Raw genomic sequence first — 20,241 nt, forward strand, 5'->3', positions numbered from 1 at the left:
TCCTCAGCCTCCCGAGTAGCTGGGATTACAGGCACGCGCCACTATACCCAGCTAGTTTTTGTATTTTTAGTAGTGATGGGGTTTCTTCATATTGACCAAGATGGTCTTGAACTCCTGACCTCGTGATTCCACCTGCCTTGACCTCCCAAAGTGCTGGGATTATAGGCGTTAGCCACTGCGCCCGGCCAAGATCCTGTCTTAAAAAAAAAATCCCATAAAAACCAAAATCCTGTTTCCATTATCAGTTACTCCTCATTATCTTTGAACACTACCTCGTCCCCATCCCTAGGCACTTTTTATCTCATAGATTTGCCTATTCTGAATATTTCACGTAAGTGCAATCACAACCCTAGGTATATTTCATATAAATTGCCCCCATTCCTAGCCGATCACTAATGTGCTGTCTCTATATATTTGCCTATTATGAACATTTCATATGATTACAATATGTACTCTTTTGTGCCTGGATTATTTCACTTAGCATAATGTTTTCAAGCTTTATCCATATTGTAGTATATATAATTCCTCTTTGTTGCCAGAAAAATGTCATTGTATGGTTGGATATGCCACCTTTTCCTTCTCCATTTATCAGTTGATAGTTATTTGGGTTATTTGTACTTTTTTTGGTTATGGTGAATAATGCTGTCACCAAAATTAATTTACAAGTTTGTGTGGACGTTTGTTTTCAATTCTCTTGGGAATATAAACCCAGCAGTTAAATTGCTGGGTCATTTGGTAACTCTATATTTAACTTTACGAGGAACCACCAAACTGTTTTCAAAAGCAACAGCACCATTTACAGTCTTACCATCTGTGTATGAGGATTCCAATTCCACCACATCCTCACCACTTCTTGTCATTATCTGCATTTTGATTGTAGCTATCCATTGGGTATAAAATGATATCTCATTATGATTTGATTTGCATTTCCCATGCAAATCTTTTCATGTGCTTATGGGTCATTTTTTATCTTCCTTGAAGATATATCTATTCAGATCCTTTGCTCATTTTTAAATTTGGTTGTTTATCCTTTTATTACTGTGTTGTTTAAGTGTTCTTTAGATATTCTAGATACAAGTCCCTTATCAGATACATGTCTTGCAATAATTTTTTCCCAATTCTATGAGTTGTCTTCTATATTCTTCATGGTATTGTTTGTAGCACAAGAGTTCCTAAAATTTTGATAATGTCTTATTTTTCCCTTTGTTGCTTGTGCAAAAGAAGCCAAATGAGGTTTTAATAGAAATTGCATTGAATCTGTAGATCAATTAGGGGAATATGCCATTTTAACCAAATTAGGCCTTCCTATTTATGAACATGGGATTTTTTCCATCATTCCAATATTTTCCAATATTTATATTCAATTTCCCTACCTCACACCCAGACAGAGATACAATCCAGATCTAGAGTATGGTGGTCAAAAGCACAGATTATTTCTTAAGACAGATTTAGGTTAATATACCATCCCTTCTACTGATTAGCTGTGTAAATATGGACAAATTACTTATCTTTTTTATTTTTTTTTTAGATGGAGTTTCGCTCTTTTACCCAGGCTGCAGTCTAGTGGTACAATCTTGGCTCACTGCAACCTCCGCCTCCTGGGTTCAAGTGATTCTCCTGTCTCAGCCTCGCGAGTAGCTGGGACTACAAGAGCATGCCACCACACTCGGCTCATTTTTGTATTTTTAGTAGAGATGGGGTTTCACCATATAGGCCAGGCTGGTCTCAAACTCCTGACCTTGTGATCTATCTGCCTTGGCCTCCCAAAGTGCTGGGATTACAGGCATGAGCTACTGCGCCTGGCCTACTTAATTTTTCTAAGCCGTATTTTCTCATCTGTAATGTGCAATTTTTTTTTTTTTTTTTTTTTTTTTTTTTTTTTTTTTTTTTTTTTTTTTTTAGACAGGGTCTCTCTGTCACCAAGCTGGATGGAGTGCAGCGGCATGATCTCGGCTCACTCCTGGGCTCAAGCAATCTTCCTATCTCAGCCTCCTGGGTAGCTGTGACCACAGGCTTGTGCCACCATGCCCGGCTAATTTTTGTATTTTTTGTAGAGATGGTGTTTTGTCATGTTGCTCAGGCTGGTTTCTTGAACTCATGAACTCAAGCAATCTTCCCACCTCAGACCCCAAAGTGCTGAGATTACAGGCGTGTGCCACCACACGCATCCTAAAGTACAAATTTTAATGCGGATTTCATAGGATGTGAGGATTAATGACAAATGTGGGACACTTAGCATAGTGCCTGGAACACAGCAAATGCTCAGTCTGAGCTATTTTTATTATTATAGCACTTAACAATTACTACAAAAAATAGTTATTTTGACTTTTAAAATTATTAGAGCCCCAGTTTCCCCTTAAGTGTGTTTCTCCATCTCCTTAGAATCCATTGACTTTATATCTTGTTTCCCTACAATCTTCTGTGTCTTCTTTAAGGATAATGAACCAATCTGATTTATTTATTTATTTATTTATTTTTTTGAGACAACGTCTCGTTGTGTCACCCAGGCTGGAGTGCAGTGGCGCAATCTCAGCTCACTGCAACCTCTGTCTCTTGGGTTCAAGCGATTCTTGTGCCTTAGCCTCCCAGGTAGCTGGGACTACAGGTATGCGACACCACACCTGGCTTAATTTTTGTATTTTTAGTAGGGTTTCTCCATGTTGGCCAGGCTGGTCTAAAACTCCTGACCTCAAATGATGTGCCCGCCTCAGCCTCCCAAAGTGCTGGGATTACAGGCATAAGCCACCGTGCCCGGCCTAATCCGATCTCATCTTTGATCACCATGCTCTTTCCTAACCTTTCCTAAAACGTGCAAGGCACACTCCCACCCCAGTGCCTTTGCATATGCTCCTTTTGCTCTGTCTACAAATCTCTTTCCATAGCTATAAACTTGGTTTATTTATCACCTTCTTCAGGGTCTTTGTTTAAATATTATCTTAACAGTGAGGCTGACCATCCTATATAAAATAGCAAAATAATCCCTCTACTTACCTTGCTTTATTTTTCTTCGTAAGCTTTATAGCCACATGACACATTGTATATTTACTTGTTTGTTTCCCCTTCTAGAATGTAAGTTACACGAGGACAGAGATTTTCATGTTTTGTTCCCTGCTGTATCCTATCTCTATATCTCTATATCTCTCTAACAGTCCTAGGCACATTGGGTACTCATTAAGCACATGTTGAATGAATGGACTTCTTCTCTTGGCTAAGTGCGGTGGCTCACACCTGTAATCCCAGCACTTTGGGAGGCCGAGGCGAGTGGATCACTTGAGGTCAGAAGTTTGAGACAGCCTGGCCAACATGGCAAAACTCTGGCTTTACTGAAAATACAAAAATTAGCCGGGCATGGTGGCATGCACCTATAATCCCAGCTACTCGGGAGGCTGAGGCAGGAGAATCACTTGAATCCTGGAGGAGGAGGTTTCAGTAAGCCAACATTGCACCACTTCTCTCCAGCCTGAGCAACAGAGTGACTCTGTCTCAAAAAAAAACAGTGTTTTCTCTCATAGGCAAGTAACCTTAGTAGTAAAATGAGAAGAGAGCAGCACCCAAGTAGTTCTGCTGAGAGGTGAAGCCAGCTGGACTTCCTGGGTCGAGTGGGGACTTGGAGAACTTTTCTGTCTAGCTAGAGGATTGTAAACGCACCAATCAGCACTCTGTAAAAACACACCAATCAGCACTCTGTGTCTAACTAAAGGATTGTAAATGCGCCAATCAGCACTGTGTCTAGCTAAAAGATTGTAAATGCACCAATCAGCACTCTGTAAAAATGCACCAATTAGCACTCTGTGTCTAGCTAAAGGATTGTAAATGCACAAATCAGCACTCTGTAAAATGGACCAATCAGTACTCTGTAAAATGGACCAGTCAGCAGGATGTGGGCAGGGACAAATAAGGGAATAATAGCTGCACCCCAGACAGTAGTGGCAACCTGCTCAGGTCCCCTTCCACGCTGTGGAAACTTTGTTCTGTTGCTCTTCACAATAAATCTTGCTGCTGCTCACTCTTCGGGTCCATGCCACGTTTAAGAGCTGTAACACTCACCACAAAGCTCTGCAGCTTCATTCTTGAAGTCAGCGAGACCAAGATCCCACCAGAAGGAACCAATTCCGGACACACTGCTAGGAGACTGCTTCCAGTCAAATGGAATGTTCTTCCTCTGATCAAGAAATGAATCCTACCATAAATTCAAACATATCTATACATACCTATACAGAGTCCCATCCTTTTAAATTGGAAGAACTTTATGAAATTTTAGAGCTAGTTCTAAAGTGTGCAGAGAGAGAACTAAGACATACTAAGGTTGAAAGGTATTTAATTCCCACCCCTACTTCATCCTCTCTCCAGCCTCATAATATATGCCTTCTGTGTACGAGGGTGGACTTAATGACTTTATCTTTTTTAAATTAAAAAACGGATCTAATACTAGTTTACTTTCTCCAAGGATACAGTAGTTCTCTTGGTAATAAGATCTTAGATGTTCATGCTTTTGACAATCATGGTTAACTTGCAGTTGGAGAACACGGCGGCATGCCTGGTAACTGAACTACAAGTCCCAGAGTGCATCTCTACGAGGATTCTGGGAAGTGTGGCAGAAGCTGCAATGGTCCTTCTGGGGAACGGAAGCCGTTGAACGTGAACATTTGGTTTCCTCCTTTGTGCTGATTCCTGAGGAATAGGAAGGTGCCCCGAAAAGAATTCAGAGTGAGTACAGTGAAACAGAAACCTGCTCAGCTTCTAAGTGCAGGAAGGACTTCACAGGGAGGCATGATCAGAACTTGAAAAAAGGTCGTGGTCACAGCATTTTAACATTTTAGCTTAATCTCTTCCTTTTTGCAAAAACCACGGATATAACCATAGTTTTGCCTCATAAGTGTGGAGCTACCTCAGTAACCACAGCTAATAATTTTCTGATACTTTTTTGGAGAGTCATTTAAAAATGCAACTTGCTAACTTCTCACATTGTGCCTTAATTTTTATTTTTTTTTTAAAGGGAGGAAAAAATATTCTTTAGAAAGCAAACTATAAAGCAGGTCAGTGAGACCTTCAAAGTTGTTTCCCCGTGGTTCCTCAGTTCTCCATATTTCCCCATCCCATGGAGGTCCACAGTCGTGGAGAAATGGACTCTAAAAAGAGCTCTTTTTTTTTGAGGCGGAGTCTCACTCTGTCGCCTAGACTGGAGTGCAGTGAGGCGATCTCCGCTCTCTGCAAGCTCCGCTTCCCGGGTTCACGCCATTCTCCTGCCTCAGCCTCCCGATTAGCCGGGACTACAGGCGCCCGCCACCACGCCCGGCTAATTTTTTTGTGTTTTTAACGGAGATGGGTTTTCATCGTGTTAGCCAGGATGGTTTCGATCCCCTGACTTCGTGATCCGCGCGCCTCGGCCTCTCAAAAGTGCTGGGATTACAGGCGTGAGCCATCGCGCCCGGCCTAAAAGAGCTCTCTTAAATACTAGGGAACCTGGCCTCTTCTCGGTGGAAGTAACCACTAGATTCAAGATGAGCTTTTTTGTCACGCTCTAGTGCTTAATTAATCTTTCTTCTGGAAAGATGAACAGGATAAGAAACATGTGTGAATCATTTGTTATGGGGGGTTCAGAGAAACTATTAATGTTAAAGCACCTTGCCTCATCATTTAGTAGCTGGGTAAGACTGCTATTACCTTTCATCTCTATCAAACATTGTACTTTTAACAACATGAATAGCTCTGTGACCATCAGCTCATGAATCAGCAGGCCATGATAATCTACAACTGGCTAAGCTTAATTTAGTAGCAGAAACTAGGCAAAACATCTGGCAACAGTTCCCAGGGTCCAAGAAACTCACCAAATGAATTCCCTTTGGCTCACGGAATATGGTGAGGTGTTTTGGGGTAACAGTGGCATGGAGGTAGCCCCATTAACCAGTTAGTCTCAGGAACTACTATTTTATTAGGCTTTTCTTTTGTCTTAAAAGGAGTAAGTACACATGGCTTTTTTTTTTTTTTTTTTTTTTCAGTACAGAAAAATGAATAAAGCAAAAATTACCGGCACCGTTTTCAATCTTTATCGTCATCCCACTCCCCCAAATTAGTCACTCTTAACAGTTTGGTATGTATACTTCTAGTCATTTGAAAAATATAAATAAGGCCAGGGGTGGTGGCTCATGCCTGTAATCCCAGCACTTTGGGAGGCCGAGGCAGGCAGATCACCGGAGGTCAGGAGTTCGAGACCAGCCTGACCAACATGGAGAAACCCTGTCTCTACTAAAAAATTACAAAATTAGCTGGGCGTGGTGGTGCATGCCTGTAATCCCAGCTACCTGGGAGGCTGAGGCAGGAGAATCGCTTGAACCCGGGAGGTGGAGGTTGCAGTGAGTCGAGATTGTCCCATTGCACTCCAGCCTGGGCAACAAGAGCAAAACTCGGTCTCAAAAAAAAAAAAAAAAAAAGAAAAGAAAGAAAAATATAATTAAATACATATAATTTATGTATATTGGTATGTCTGTGTCCTTTTCTTTATAAATTAATTAGGTCATGTTAACCAACTGTTCTTGTTTTTTCTCCAGCTTTATTAAGGTATAATTGACCAAAAAATGTATATATTTATAGTTTACAATGTGATATTTTGATACAGGTATGCATTGTGAAATGATTAAATCTAGCAAATTAATATATCCATCACCTCACATAGTTTGTGTTGAGAACATTTAATATCTACTTTCTTAGTAATTTCCAAGTATACAATACATTATGAACTATAGTTACCACACCAGCACAATAGATATCCAGAATTTATTCATCCTCACTGAAACTTTGTACACTTTGACTAGTATCTCCTCCATGTCCTCCTTGCTTTTTTTGTTTACTTAATAATATATTCTAAGTATCTCTCCCTGTTACTATATATATTTTTTCACTGTTATATTATTTTCTATTTGTTCTTTTTCTTTTTTTTTTTTTTTTGAGACAATGTTTTGCTCTTGTCATCCAGGCTGGAGTGCAATGGTACGATCTCGACTCACTGCAACCTCTGCCTTCTAGGTTCAAGCAATTCTCCTGCCTCAGCCTCCCGAGTAGCTGGAATTACAGGCATGTGCCATCACGCCCACCTAATTTTGTATTTTTAGTAGAGACAGAGTTTCTCCATGTTGGTCAGGCTGGTCTTGAACTCCTGACGTCAGGTGATCTGCCCGCCTCGGCCTCCCAAAGTGCTGGAATTACAGGCGTGAGGGACCGCACCCAGCCCTTCTATTTGTTCTTAAGTCACGTATTAATCCATTTTATCATAATTTTCAGCTAACATTCTTGTACATATCCTTTCCTTCCTAGGGTAAATTTCCTAAACATGGAATTGCTGAGGAAAAAGGCTTATGATTTGACACTTTAATAGATATTTCCAAATCAACCTGTAAAAAATCATACGAGTTTACATTCTGAGTGGTGTATGAACCAGAAATAATGACTTTAAATACATTTTTTCTAGTATATCACACTAGTTTTGGGGTTATTAAAGTAGGAATAATACTTTTAACAACCTCCTAGAGTGCTTTGCAACCCACATATTGCATACTGCCTTCTGTGAAAGCTGGCTATCTATTTGTTTTCTCTCTCCTGCTAGAGTTCCTTGAGGGCAGGGATTTCCATCCTTTATATTTTTGTGTTCTTTAAGGGACCCTGAATAAAGTCAGTACTCAATAAATACTTTGTTGAATGTCATTTGCTAAATATATTTTACTCATGGCTAGGACATAGATTGTAGCCAAAACTGTCCAAGGATTCATCATCAGTGATTCATAATTATGCAACCAAGAAGCAGGACTAAATTTTAGATGTTCTTCAGTCATTTAGTGTCAAAGCTTGCTTTCCTCAGACACAGTGAAAAGGGTGGTTGGTTATTTAACTGTAATGAATTCTTGACTTTTTTTTACTGCCAATGTGAAAGGTACTTTTCATGGGGAATAAAATACTGATACACAATTTAAAGGGACCATCTCTGCCAGAATGGATTCTTTAGTTACCGTTTTTTTTTTCTTTCCCAATGAGCTACAGAAAAATAGAAAATATCTTGGATCCATGTGAATTTGCATAGCTGCCTTCTGTAAAAATGTCCTAATGCTGTGACTTTATATATTCTTATCTTTTTTTTTTTTTTTTTTGAGACAGAGTCTTGCTCTGTCGCCCAGGCTGGAGGGCAGTGGTGCTATCCCAGCTCACTGCAACCTCCGCCTCCCAGGTTCAAGCAATTCTCCTGCCTTAGCCTCCTGAGTAGCTGGGATTAGCGGGCGCCACCACGCCCAGCTAATTTTTGTATTTTTAGTAGAGACGGGGGTTTCACCATGTTAGTCAGGCTGGTCTTGAACCCCTGACCTCGTGATCTACCCACCTTGGCCTCCTAAAGTGCTGGGATTACAGAAGTGAACCACTGTGCCCAGCCCTATATATTCTTGTCTACAGGATTCCTTCTACTTCATTCTTATTCTAGGTGGGTAGAACAGGTTTCAGTTTTCTAGATGACGAAAGAAGTACTGAAATGTTGAGATCCCATAGCTACTTAGGGGTAGAAATGCAATTTAGAAACAAGATCACCTGACTCCTATTGAGTTTGTCTTTCCTTAATATTACAAAGTGATCCCATCCTGGCATAAAATATAACCCTCTTGGCAATTCATTACTTTAAATTTCATATTATGACTTTTTTTTAAAACTCCTGTTTTTTTTCCTAAGGACCTGACAATGTTCCTGTATTGTGGAATAGCTTGCAGGAGAAAATTTTTTTGGTGCTATAGGCTGCTGTCAACCTATGTTACTAAGACACGGTGAGTTTTAGCCAACCTGAGCTTTGATTATTCTGTATGGCCCATTAAATTATTGTGATATTATGATTTTACATATATAATTAGGTTTATGATTATTATATATACATTATATATTATGTTTGTGTGTGTGTATGTGTGTATATATATGTGTGTATATATATATTCATCTGTGTTTTCTGGCTCATAATTCCTATGGCCCTTATTACAGTCTTTTGTTATAATGTGGGGCACTTTAGACCTCAGGGGCAGGCCTCAGGAAACAAAATCTCTTGTACCTTCTCCTGTCCTCCTTTTACCTGCCCATGGCAGGACTCTAAATCTGATTGTGGGTCCAAAGACCCTAATTCCAGAGAGGGTTGTGCCCCATACTCTGGAGGAAGGAAGGCTGCACAGAGAGGCCAAGGAGAACCTGAAGAGACAGACATTGCTGGGTTTCCGGTCAGTCTGTTAGTATGAAATCATAACCATTTTGTCCAATCACATTTCTACATGGTTGTCAATCATGCCTATGTAATGAAGCCTCCATAAAAACCCAAAAGGACAGGGTTCAGAGAGCCTCTGGATAGCTGAACACATGGAAGTTCCTGGAGGGTGGCGCACCCAGGGAGGCATGGAAGCTCCACACCCTCCCCCCACATACCTGGCCTAAATGCATCTCTTTATTTGTATCCTTTGTAATATCCTTTATAATAAACCAGTAAACATAAAAAAAGTATTTTTTAAATTTTTTTAGAGATGGAGTCTCACTCTGTCAGGCTGAAGTGCAGTGGTACGATCTTGGCTCACTGCAGCCTTGATCTCCTGGGGTCAAGTGATCCTCCCACCTCAAACCCCAAGTAGCTGGGACTACAGGCACATGCCACCATGCCTGGCTAATTTTTGTATCTTTGTGTAGAGACAGAGTTTTGCCATGTTGTCCATGCTGGTCTGAACTCCTGAACTCTGGCAATCCACCTGCCTTGACCTCCCAAAGTGTTGGGATTACAGGCATGAGACACCACACCTGGCCAAAAAATTTTAAACTAAATATCCAATGATATCTAAAATATCTCACACACTTGAATATAAGTTCTATTAAGATCAGACTTTGTCTTTCCACTGTGGTACCCCTACTTCATAAAACAGTGCCTGGCACATGGTAGGCACTAAAGTACTGTTGAATGAATGAACAGTAAGGGAGAAATTAAGTAAATTAAGGTACTATAATAGAATAATAAACATGTTAAAACTATATTGTTCTATACCTGTCACTTCAGATGAGAAAAACTGTATGGAATAATATTTCATGAAGTTTCCTGTAAATAAGGTAGATAACCCCACCCCCTCTCCCCAAGAACTAAACTTCAGTGAAAGGTAGAGTAGGAAATAAAAATCTACAATAGCACATGAAGATGATAAAGACTTTTTTGTCTCAGCCTGGAGAAATTAGAAATCTGTGAATTTGAAATCACTAGACTGCTTTCATACACTTTTGGGGGTTAAATTTATACTATCTGTGTGGTGTGGTCCTAGAACCCTTAACCTAAGAAATAATTTTTTTTTTCTTTTTTTTCTTTTTGAGACAGGATCTTGCTCTGTCACACAGGCTGGAGTGCAGTGGTATGATCATAGCTCACTGCAGCGTCAACCTCCCAGGCTGAATCAATTCTCCCACCAAGTAGCTAGGATCACATGCGAAGCTACTTGTGCACCACCATGCCTGGCATGCGCATATATATATATATATATTTTTTTTTTTTTTTGAGGCGGAGTCTTGCTCTGTTGCCCAAGCTGGAGTGCAGTGGCACGATCTCGGCTCACTGCAAGCTCCGTCTCCTGGGTTCACACCATTCTCCTGCCTCAGCCTCCCGAGTAGCTGGGACTACAGGTACCCACCAGCACACCCGGCTAATTTTTTGTATTTTTAGTAGAGACAGGGTTTCACCCTGTTAGCCAGGATGGTCTCAATCTCCTGACCTCGTGATCTGCCTGCCTCAGCCTCCCAAAGTGCTGGGATTACAGGCGTGAGCCACTGCGCCCGGCCAATATTTTTTTTATTGTTTGTAAGCTAGGGTCTTGCTATGTTGCCCAGGCTAGTCTTAAACTCCTGGGCTCAAGCAATCCTCCTGCCTCTACCTCCCAAAGTGCTGGGATTATAGGCATGAGCCACCATGCCCAGCCTAAGAAATGAATTTAAGTAGTAACCTTGGACTGAAAATACCCCTGGGGCACCATGTAAACACAAATATAAAACTCCTTAGGAAGTATATACTCACAACCAGTGATTCCTACATATAAAGCCCTACCAAGCATGAGTGCCCAGTCCAAAATTTAGAGGCATATAAAGGCTGGGTGCAGTGGCTCACACCTGTAATCCCAGCACTTTGGGAAGCCAAGGTGGGCAGATCACTTGAGGTCAGGAATTTGAGACCAGGTTGGCCAACATGGTGAAACCCTATCTCTACTAAAAATAGAAAAATTAGCCAGGTATGGTGGCGTGTACCTGTAGTTACAGCTACTCAGGAGGCTGAGGTGGGAGAGTCACTTGAACCTGGGAGGTGGAGGTTGCAATGAGCCGAGATCATGTCACTGCACTCCAGCCTGCGTGATAGAGTGTCTCAAAAAAAAAAAAAAAAAATTAGAAGCACATAAGCATAAAATCCTACATGAACAAGGGTGAACAAACAACAAAATTGTGACACTTGTTTCAGATGTTGGATGTTTAGGTTGCTTGTACTCCTTTAACAAACTACAAGAATTTTTTTTTTTTTTTTTTTGAGACGGAGTCCTGTTATGTTGCCAGGCTGGACTGCAGTGACATGATCTTGGCTCACTGCAACCTCTGCCTCACCAGTTGAAGTGATTCTCCTGCCTCAACCTCCCGAGTAGCTGGGACTACAGATGCATGCCACCACACCCAGCTAATTTTTGTATTTTTAGTTGAGACAGGGTTTCACCATGTTGGCCAGGATGGTCTCTATCTCTTGACCTTGTGATCCACCCGCCTTGGCCTCCCAAAGTGCTGGGATTACAGGAGTATGCCACAGCGCCCAGCCAAGAATAGTAACATGATTATTGAATAGAGTTTAAGTATGTTAAAGTGATTAAATAGGCCGGGCGCAGTGGCTCAAGCCTGTAATCCCAGCACTTTGGGAGGCCGAGACGGGCGGATCATGAGGTCAGGAGATGGAGACCATCCTGGCTAACACGGTGAAACCCCATCTCTACTAAAAAAAAAACAAAAACAAAAACAAAAAACTAGCCGGGCGAGGTGGCGGGTGCCTGTAGTCCCAGCTACTCAGGAGGCTGAGGCAGGAGAATGGTGTGAACCCGGGAGGCGGAGCTTGCAGTGAGCTGAGATCCGGCCACTGCACTCCAGCCTGGGCGACAGAGCAAGACTCTGTCTCAAAAAAAAAAAAAGTGATTAAATAAATCTATTTAAGAATGAATAGGCTGGGCGCGGTGGCTCAAGCCTGTAATCCCAGCACTTTGGGAGGCCGAGACGGGCGGATCACTAGGTCAGGAGATCGAGACCATCCTGGCGAACACGGTGAAACCCCGTCTCTACTAAAAAATACAAAAAACTAGCCGGGCGAGGCGGCGGGCGCCTGTAGTCCTAGCTACTCGGGAGGCTGAGGCAGGAGAATGGCGTAAACCCGGGGGGCGGAGCTTGCAGTGAGCTGAGATCCGGCCACTGCACTCTAGCCCGGGCGACAGAGCCAGACTCCGTCTCAAAAAAAAAAAAAAAAAAAAAAAAAAGAATGAATAAAAATAATGAGGCCAGGCACGGTAGCTCACACCTGTAATCCCAGCACTTTGGAGGCCAAAATGGGTGGATCACCTGAGGTCAGGAGTTCGAGACCAGCCTGGCCAACATAGCAAAACCCCATCTCTACTAAAAATACAAAAATTAGCTAGGTGTGGTGGCGGACACCTGTAATCCCAGCTACTTGGGAGGCTGAGGCAAGGGAATCACTTGAACCCGGGAGGCAGAGTTTGCAGTGAGCCGAGATCACGCCACTGCACTCCAGCCTGGAAAACAAGAGCGAAATTCTGTCTCAAAACAAAAACAGAGAAAAGAATAAAAGTCTATCAATAAAGAATATGATGTGAAAATGTTTACATATGTTTAAGAAAAAAGGCTACAAATTAGTAGGTTTGATGGATTCTAAATATATATGTATTGATATGTAATATTAATCACTTAAGAGAATTCCAAGGTGTAAACAGTGATTATCCCTGAGTGGTGGGATTTTGATGATTTCCTTTTAAAAAAATTGACAACTGTATATTCTGATTATTAAAGACTATTTTTTACTGTTAAAATAAGGAAAAACTTTGTTTTAAAATAATCTAAATATTTTCAGCTTTGATCATCGTAGCAATTTCCATACTATTATAACTGAAAAGGGAAAATAAATTTTTGAAAATAAGAGTTCCTGATCCAGAGGAGTGTAAGGAACTTTTGGATCTCAATTCCAGTTCCAGTAAGGCCTTGGGTCTAAGACCTTAACCTGGGTGTTTTTGTAGGTGTTTTGCTTTTTAGGGTCATCAGGGCAAGTACAGGTTGTACCACTCTTTCTGTTCTTTTACGATGGCAGCAGTGTTTGTTCTATTGTTTATATTTGGTAACTTCTGAGTGACACATGTCTCTCCTTTGACATGCATTGAGTCTTTGCCCCAGGAGGCTACAGTGACTCATAATAAGTTTAAAAATATCACAAGTCTTAAAAGATCAGGTTTCTTTTGTCTTCTATTTATAAAGAGCTCATTGTAACCCCTTTTATCACAGTCAGAATAGGTTCTGAAAGATACCACTAGGTGCATTTGTCTTTTTGCTTTTTATTTTCATGTTGAGCCAGCTCTGCCTACTAGTATTACAAGAGTTCTCAGATCCCACAGGAAATATCTGCAAACTATTTTTCCAACTTGACAAAAGCAGCCAGTTTTTACCTGAGTGTCTGTTTTAGGGCTTTTGACAGGCAAAAATGGCTAACCCCAAGGCCCCAGGGGAATCTGCATTCTGTCCCTGCTATTCACAAGGATTTGAAGGGAGAGACTCAGCCCACCCTTAATGAAGGTACTGGAAAAGCCTGGTACTTACCCCATTACTATTGCCTTTTTTTGAGAAACCAAGAATAGGAGGATGTTCCCTTTTTCCACATTTTCATTTTGGCTACTGAAAATACTATGGCTGGGCACGGTGGCACACGCCTGTAAATCCCAGCACTTTGGGAGGCCGAGGGCAGATCACTTGAGGTCAGGAGTTCGAAACCAGCCTGGCCAACATGATGAAACCCCACCTCTACTAAAATACGAAAATTAGCTGGAGCATGCCTGTAATCCCAGGTATTCGGGAGGCTGAGGCACGAGAATTGGCTGAACCTGAGAGGCAGAAGCTGCAGTCAGCCGAGATCATGCCACTGCACTCCAGCCTGGGTGACAGAGTGAGACTCTGTCTCAAAAAAAAAAAAAAAAAAGAAAATGAAAATACTATCCTTATTAAATAGGTTAAGTATAGGTTTCATCAGTGCTCCCTTTGTCTTTTTTTTTTTTTTTTTTTGAGACGGAGTCTTGCTCTGTCACCCAGCCTGGAGTGCAGTGGCGTGATCTCTGCTCACTGCAACCTTCGCCTCCCAGGTTCAAATGATTCTTCTGTCTCAGCCTCCTGAGTAGCTGGGACTACAGGCGTGTGCCACCATGCTCAGCTAATTATTGTATTTTTAGTAGAGACAGGGTTTCACCATATTGGCCAGGCTGGTCTTGAACTCCTGACTTCGTGATCCACCTGCCTTGGCCTCCCAAAGTGCTGGGATTACAGGTGTGAGCCACTGCGCCCGGCCAGGTGCTCTCTGTGCTAGAGATAAGGAGTTAATGGTATCTACTTTGGGATCTAGATGTTTGAAATAAGGGTACATTGAAGGTAAAATTTGTTCTTTATCTTCCCTAGATTGAATGAGGGTCACTGAAGATACAGTGTTTACTCTTTGTCTGCTGTGAAAGTCTGTTCCCATCTCTAGGTATTTTGTGGTTGATGTTTTATCACTGTACTTGTTTTCCTTTCACTCCACTGCATGTAAATTCTTGCCTCACAGTGTAATATTGGCAGAGTACCTTGAAGGTCAATTCAGTAAATATTTATTACCCTTGAAGTTCAATTCAATAAATATTTATTGAATCGAGCCATTCAATATGCTAACTACAGAGATACAGAGCTGAGTAAAGCATACATTCCCCTTAAGGAGATCATAGTCTCTCAGAGGAGACAGACAAATGAACAAATAAACCAATAGTGCAACCACAGAAGCATAGGTGAGGTACACAGTAAGACAAAGGAGGGAATGAATGATTACCTATAGCCACCTCAAACCCTTTTTGGAGCAAATTAGGTTGTAAATAAATAAAGGGAAATAACCATGGTAGGAGAGGGATGCAGCGGCAGCATTCTCAAAGATGAACGCTATACAGGTAACTAAGGGTGGTTTTGTAATGGTTTATTTCCCAAATACAGGTATTTATTTGAACTGAAGGAAGATGATGATGCATGTAAAAAAGCCCAGCAAACAGGAGCGTTTTACCTCTTTCATGGTCTGGCTCCTCTGCTTCAGACTTCAGCACATCAATACCTGGCCCCCCGACATAGCCTGTTAGGTAAGTCCAGAGTGGACCAGTGATGTTGACCAGCCTGTGGCCACTAAGCAGAATTCAGCCCATAATGAATTCTAAGAAAGATCCTTGAACTTTGGAGTCTAGATTTTTCAAAAAGCTTTTGAGTCTCGTGCTTGTATAACTGCTTCTGCCAACTAATAATTTATTTTATGAACTCTAGTTGTCCAGTCAAATATTATTTGTTGATGAAATGAACCACTAATGCCTTAAACCAGGGGTTGGTAAAACTGCTGTCCAAATTGTACCTGCTACCTGTTTTGTAAATTAATTTTTATTGGAACATAGCCATACTCATTCATTGACATATTGTTTATAGCTACTTTTGCACTACAATGCAGAGTTGTGACAGAGACTGTATGACTCACAAAGCCTAAAATATTTAGTATCTCTTTCCAGAAAGTTTGCCTGTCTTTGCCTTAGAGCAGTGAATTCCAGCCTCCACTGAGGTATACACTGTTATGCTAATTAAGAGTTCTATCATGGCCGGGCAAGGTGACTCACACTTGTAATCCCAGCACTTTGGGAGGCTGAGGCAGGAGGATCACGAGGTCAAGACATTGAGACCAACCTGGCTAACAAGTCTCTACTAAAAGATACAAAAAAATTAGCCGGGCGTGGTGGCAGGCACCTGTAGACCCAGCTACTCAGGAGGCTGAGGCAGGAGAATGGCATGAACCTGGGAGGTGGAGCTTGCAGTGAGCCGAGATCGTGCCACTGCACTCCAGCCTGGGCAACAGAGAGAGACTCTGTCTCAAAAAAAAAAAAGAGTTCCATCATAACTTCATTTTTATTAGAAGGGTCAAGATTAAACGTGAATTAAAATAAATTTGCTTTTAGAACTCTTTTAACATATATAACTAAAGATATCTAAGCCACTGGGATTTGTCATTCAAAATGCAAACTTTGGCTGGGTTGGGTGGCTCATGCCTGTGTAACCCCAGCACTTTGGGAGGCTAAGGTCGGTGGATTGCTCAAGCCCAGGAGTTCAAAACGAGCCTGGGCAACATAGTGAGACCCTATCTCTACCCAGGAACAAAAAATTAGTCGAGCCTGGTGGTGTCTCAAAGACAAAACAAAATGTGAACTTTCAGTTTTATAGGAGTCACTATATACTGACTAACTTCTGTATTGCCAGTGAATTTCCCCCATAGGTTAGAAGTTGGAGTACTTGGATAGGTAGTTTCTAGCAGTGCAGAAGAATCTGAGGACTCCATCAGAAGGCACTATACATTATTTAGAGATTTAGCAATGTTTATGTTGTATTATGATTTTTTTTTGTGTTATGTTGTATTATGAACAAATAAATATGAGTCCATCATGAACAAGTGTATAGGATTTCTCCCTACACAGCACTCATCTCTTAGAGATTGGCATCTCAGATGAGTATTTTACTCTACTTTGGTCTACAAAAGTAGCACATTCTGGAGGTTAATTACAGAACTGGTTTGGTCTTTAACTGCAGCCTTGAACTCCTGGGCTCAAGAGATCCTCCCACCTCTGCCTTCCAAGTTTTTGGAACTACAGGTGTGCACTTCACTGCACCCGGCTGATTTTATTTTTTGTAGAGACAAGGTCTTGCTGTGTTGCCCAGGCTGGTCTCAAACTCCTGGCTTCAAGCGATCCTCCCTGCCCCCCAGCCTTGGTCTCTACCATTTTAAGTGTGACACTTATTTTTTTTTCAATGACTTAATAAGTTAACTATCATGCATCTTACTACTAGGGGATATTTTCCTTTCATGATACAGTCATAGAGTAACACAATGTTATACAAGAATTCCTTCTTTGGTCTAAAGTCCTCAGATTGCTAAGGAGAAAACAGGCCTGGAAAGGTTAAACGGTTAGACCAAGGTTACATAGCTAATTAGCTGCAGCTGGAAGCCAAGTATACCTACTTTAAGCTGAAGCAGACGATTTTCAGTGAGTCTAATATGGCTGTGGTGATTTAATAGAAACCTTTGTGTTTTGCTTTTCTCCTTTCTGTTTCTTAGAGTTGGAAAGGCTCCTGGGTAAATTTGGACAGGATGCACAAAGAATAGAAGATTCTGTGTTGATTGGATGCTCTGAGCAGCAGGAGGCATGGTTTGCTCTGGATCTAGGTCTGGATAGCTCCTTTTCCATAAGAGGTACATAACATTATTCCTAATGGGTACTTCCCAGTGGTCTTCAGAATTTGGGATTTCACGTAATGGTAAAATTTAAAGGAAAATTTGGGGAATACGAAAGGCTATCAACTTTCTATTTTTTTAAAAAGGACATTAAAAATACTGTCATCTGCTATCATCATTTAAATGAAAATAAAGGATATTTTAATACCTTCTAAGTTAGGTGATGGGTACATGAATGTTTATGGTATTAGTCTCTGTACCATTATACATTTTATTTATTGAGACAATGTCTTGCTGTCGCCCAGGCTGGAGTGCAGTGGTACAATCACAACTCACTGCAGCCTTGCCCCCCTGGGCTCAAGTAATCCTCCCACCTCAGCCTCCTGAGTAGCTGGGACCATAGGCATGTACTACCATGCCTGGCTAATTTTTAATTTTTTTTTAAATAGAGATGGGGGTCTCCTTATGTTGCTCAGGCTGTTCTCAAATTCCTGGGCGCAAGCAATCCTCCCTCCTTGGCCTCCCAAAATGCTAAGATTATAGGTATGAGCCACCACACCTGGCCTATACATTTTATATATATATATATTTTATATATATATATATATATATATATTTTTTTTTTTTTTTTTTTTTTTTTTTTTGAGGCAGAGTTTCACTCCTGTTGCCCAGGCTGGAATGCAATGGCACAATCTCGGCTCACCGCAGCCTCTACCTCCCGGGTTCAAGCGATTCTCCTGCCTCAGCCTCCCTAGTAGCTGGGATTACAGGCATGTGCCACCATACCTGGCTAATTTTGTATTTTTAGTAGAGACTGGGTTTCTCCATGTTGGTCAGGCTGGTCTCGAACTCCTGACCTCAGGTGATTTGTCTGCCTCAGCCTCCCAAAGTGCTGGGATTACGGGCAGGAGCCACGGCGCCCGGTCACATTTTGTATATTTCAATATTTCATAAGAAATGTTAAAAAAAACTTATGACGTCATTCTTATTTCTTTTATGAATACAGGTGAATAAAAATGTTTCCATAGAGTAGCTCTGGGTCCACAGACCTGCAGTTGGGAACCACTTTGCTATTGGCTCATGGCTCCTGTCAGGCTTTCCTTCTGTCTTTAATGGTCTAGGTATAAATGTAGTGATGCTGGGATGAGGTTCAGATAGGAGCCATGAGGTCCCACTTCATCTCTTTTCCAAGGATAAGCTAATGCAAATGTTCTTGTTGCCGCGAAGAAGATCTTGAGACATACTATGTGCTAATGTTTCCCAAACTAGCCTGAATATAAGAATCACCTGGTGCTTGTTAAAAAATAGAGATTGCTGGGCCTCACTCCATGCCAGCTGCTTTAAAATCTCCAGGTAGGGGCCTGAGAATCTTGCTTTTTAAAAAAATTTTATGTATATATTTATTTATTTTGAGATGGAGTTTTGCTGTCACCCAGGATGGAGTGCAATGGTGCAATCTCGGTTCACTGCAACCTCTGTCTCCTGGGTTCAAGTGATTCTCCTGCCTCAGCCTCCCGAGTAGCTGGGATTACAGGCACCCGCCACCAAGCCTGGCTAAGTTTTGTGTTTTTAGTACAGACAGAGTTTCATCATGTTGGCCAGGCTGGTCTCGAACTCCCGACTTCACGTGATTCACCCTGCTCGGCTTCCCAAAGTGCCGTGCCTGGCCTTTTTTAAATTTTAGAGATGGGGTCTTGCTGGAGTGCAGTGGCTATTCACAGGTGTGATCATAGTGCACTGTATGTAGCCTGGAACTCCTAATGGCCTCAAGCCATCCTCCTGCCCCCACCTCCTGAGTAGCTGGGACTACAGGCACACACCCCCACACCCAGCTGAGAACCTGGATATATTTTACTTTCTCCAGTTCAATCTCAAGAGGCAAGTTTGGGAAACACTATTTTAACAGGACAGACTGGAGAGAGGCCCTGAAGCAAAGTTTGTCATTGTTTAATTTCATTATCTTTTCTGATTTTCTAGCCTCCTTACACAAACCTGAAATGGAGACAGAGCTCAAGGGGTCTTTCATTGAGCTGAGAAAGGCTCTCTTTCAACTCAATGCAAGGGATGCCTCCCTGCTGTCCACGGTAGATTCTGGTTTCTCATTCTGCAGGAAATTTAGTAGGGCACTATGTGTGGGTAAATCCACGTGTAAATCCAAGGCTACAGTGACGTTTGATTTCTTCTTTTGCAGATTCTAGTCCTTTCTACAAACACTGGCAGGACAATGTGTTGTAGGAAGACTGCTTATTCTCCCTTCTTTTGCCCTTGTTTTTGGCAGAACCACTGTCAAGATCATTGTCTCCTAAAGACATGCAGATCTATGGCAATAGGATCTGACAGCCTCATAAACATTTTTAATGACCCACACAGCATGACATACAGCATCATGTTTTCCCTAAGAGAAATTACTTTACATTGCTTTAATGACTTGCCCTCACAGGTTTAGATTTCACTTGCTAAAGTATTTTGATTGTGCATTTAATTTAAAAAGAAACTTCTAAATATTTTTTTAGTTGCAAAAAATTCCAACTTTACTGGGGAGGAAAACATTTTAGGATGTTCAACTATACTGGGAATGTTTTATTTTTAAGCTGGTTAGTGAATACATGGGTGTTCATTTTATTACCTTATATACTTTATATGTTTTAAATCATAATACATTTAAAAATATGCTTTCTTTTATTCAGATT

At 41.4% G+C, this 20,241-nt stretch overlaps 3 protein-coding genes across 13 annotated transcripts in view; 1 reads left to right on the forward strand and 2 right to left on the reverse strand.

Annotated features, from left to right (window-relative positions):
* The window catches only part of LOC105466027 (prolyl 4-hydroxylase subunit alpha 1), a 101,889-nt gene extending 97,736 nt beyond the window's left edge, over positions 1-4,153 (reverse strand). The window contains exon 1 of the mRNA XM_071068776.1: positions 4,048-4,153. The gene's annotated coding sequence lies outside the window, so the exon portion shown is untranslated. The remainder of the gene's footprint in view (positions 1-4,047) is intronic.
* A 255-nt stretch (positions 4,154-4,408) lies between these two features.
* The window catches only part of LOC105466029 (ecdysoneless cell cycle regulator), a 58,130-nt gene continuing 42,297 nt past the window's right edge, over positions 4,409-20,241 (reverse strand). For both annotated transcript variants that reach the window (XM_071068768.1, XM_071068766.1), the window contains one exon: positions 4,409-4,671. In XM_071068768.1, the coding sequence (XP_070924869.1) occupies positions 4,550-4,671 (122 nt within the window). In that variant the 3' untranslated portion in view covers positions 4,409-4,549. The remainder of the gene's footprint in view (positions 4,672-20,241) is intronic.
* Positions 4,598-20,241, forward strand: part of LOC105466028 (nudix hydrolase 13) — a 41,834-nt gene continuing 26,190 nt past the window's right edge. For 5 of the 10 annotated variants that reach the window (XR_011607359.1, XM_071068783.1, XM_071068781.1 and 2 more), the window contains exons 1-5: positions 4,598-4,707; positions 8,707-8,798; positions 15,289-15,428; positions 17,435-17,569; positions 19,529-19,635. Coding sequence is in view for 7 of the 10 variants with exons in the window: in XM_071068783.1 (XP_070924884.1) it covers positions 8,716-8,798; positions 15,289-15,428; positions 17,435-17,569; positions 19,529-19,635 (465 nt within the window). In the remaining 3 variants the exon portion in view is untranslated. Of the gene's footprint in view, positions 4,708-4,772; positions 4,792-5,999; positions 6,092-8,706; positions 8,799-14,727; positions 14,798-15,288; positions 15,429-17,434; positions 17,570-19,528; positions 19,636-20,241 lie in introns of those variants that run through there. The other 5 variants (XM_071068784.1, XM_011714850.3, XM_071068786.1 and 2 more) reach the window with 5 other exon arrangements.

Source organism: Macaca nemestrina, chromosome 9 (assembly GCF_043159975.1).
Source record: "Macaca nemestrina isolate mMacNem1 chromosome 9, mMacNem.hap1, whole genome shotgun sequence".
Classification (NCBI taxonomy): Eukaryota; Metazoa; Chordata; class Mammalia; order Primates; family Cercopithecidae; genus Macaca; species Macaca nemestrina.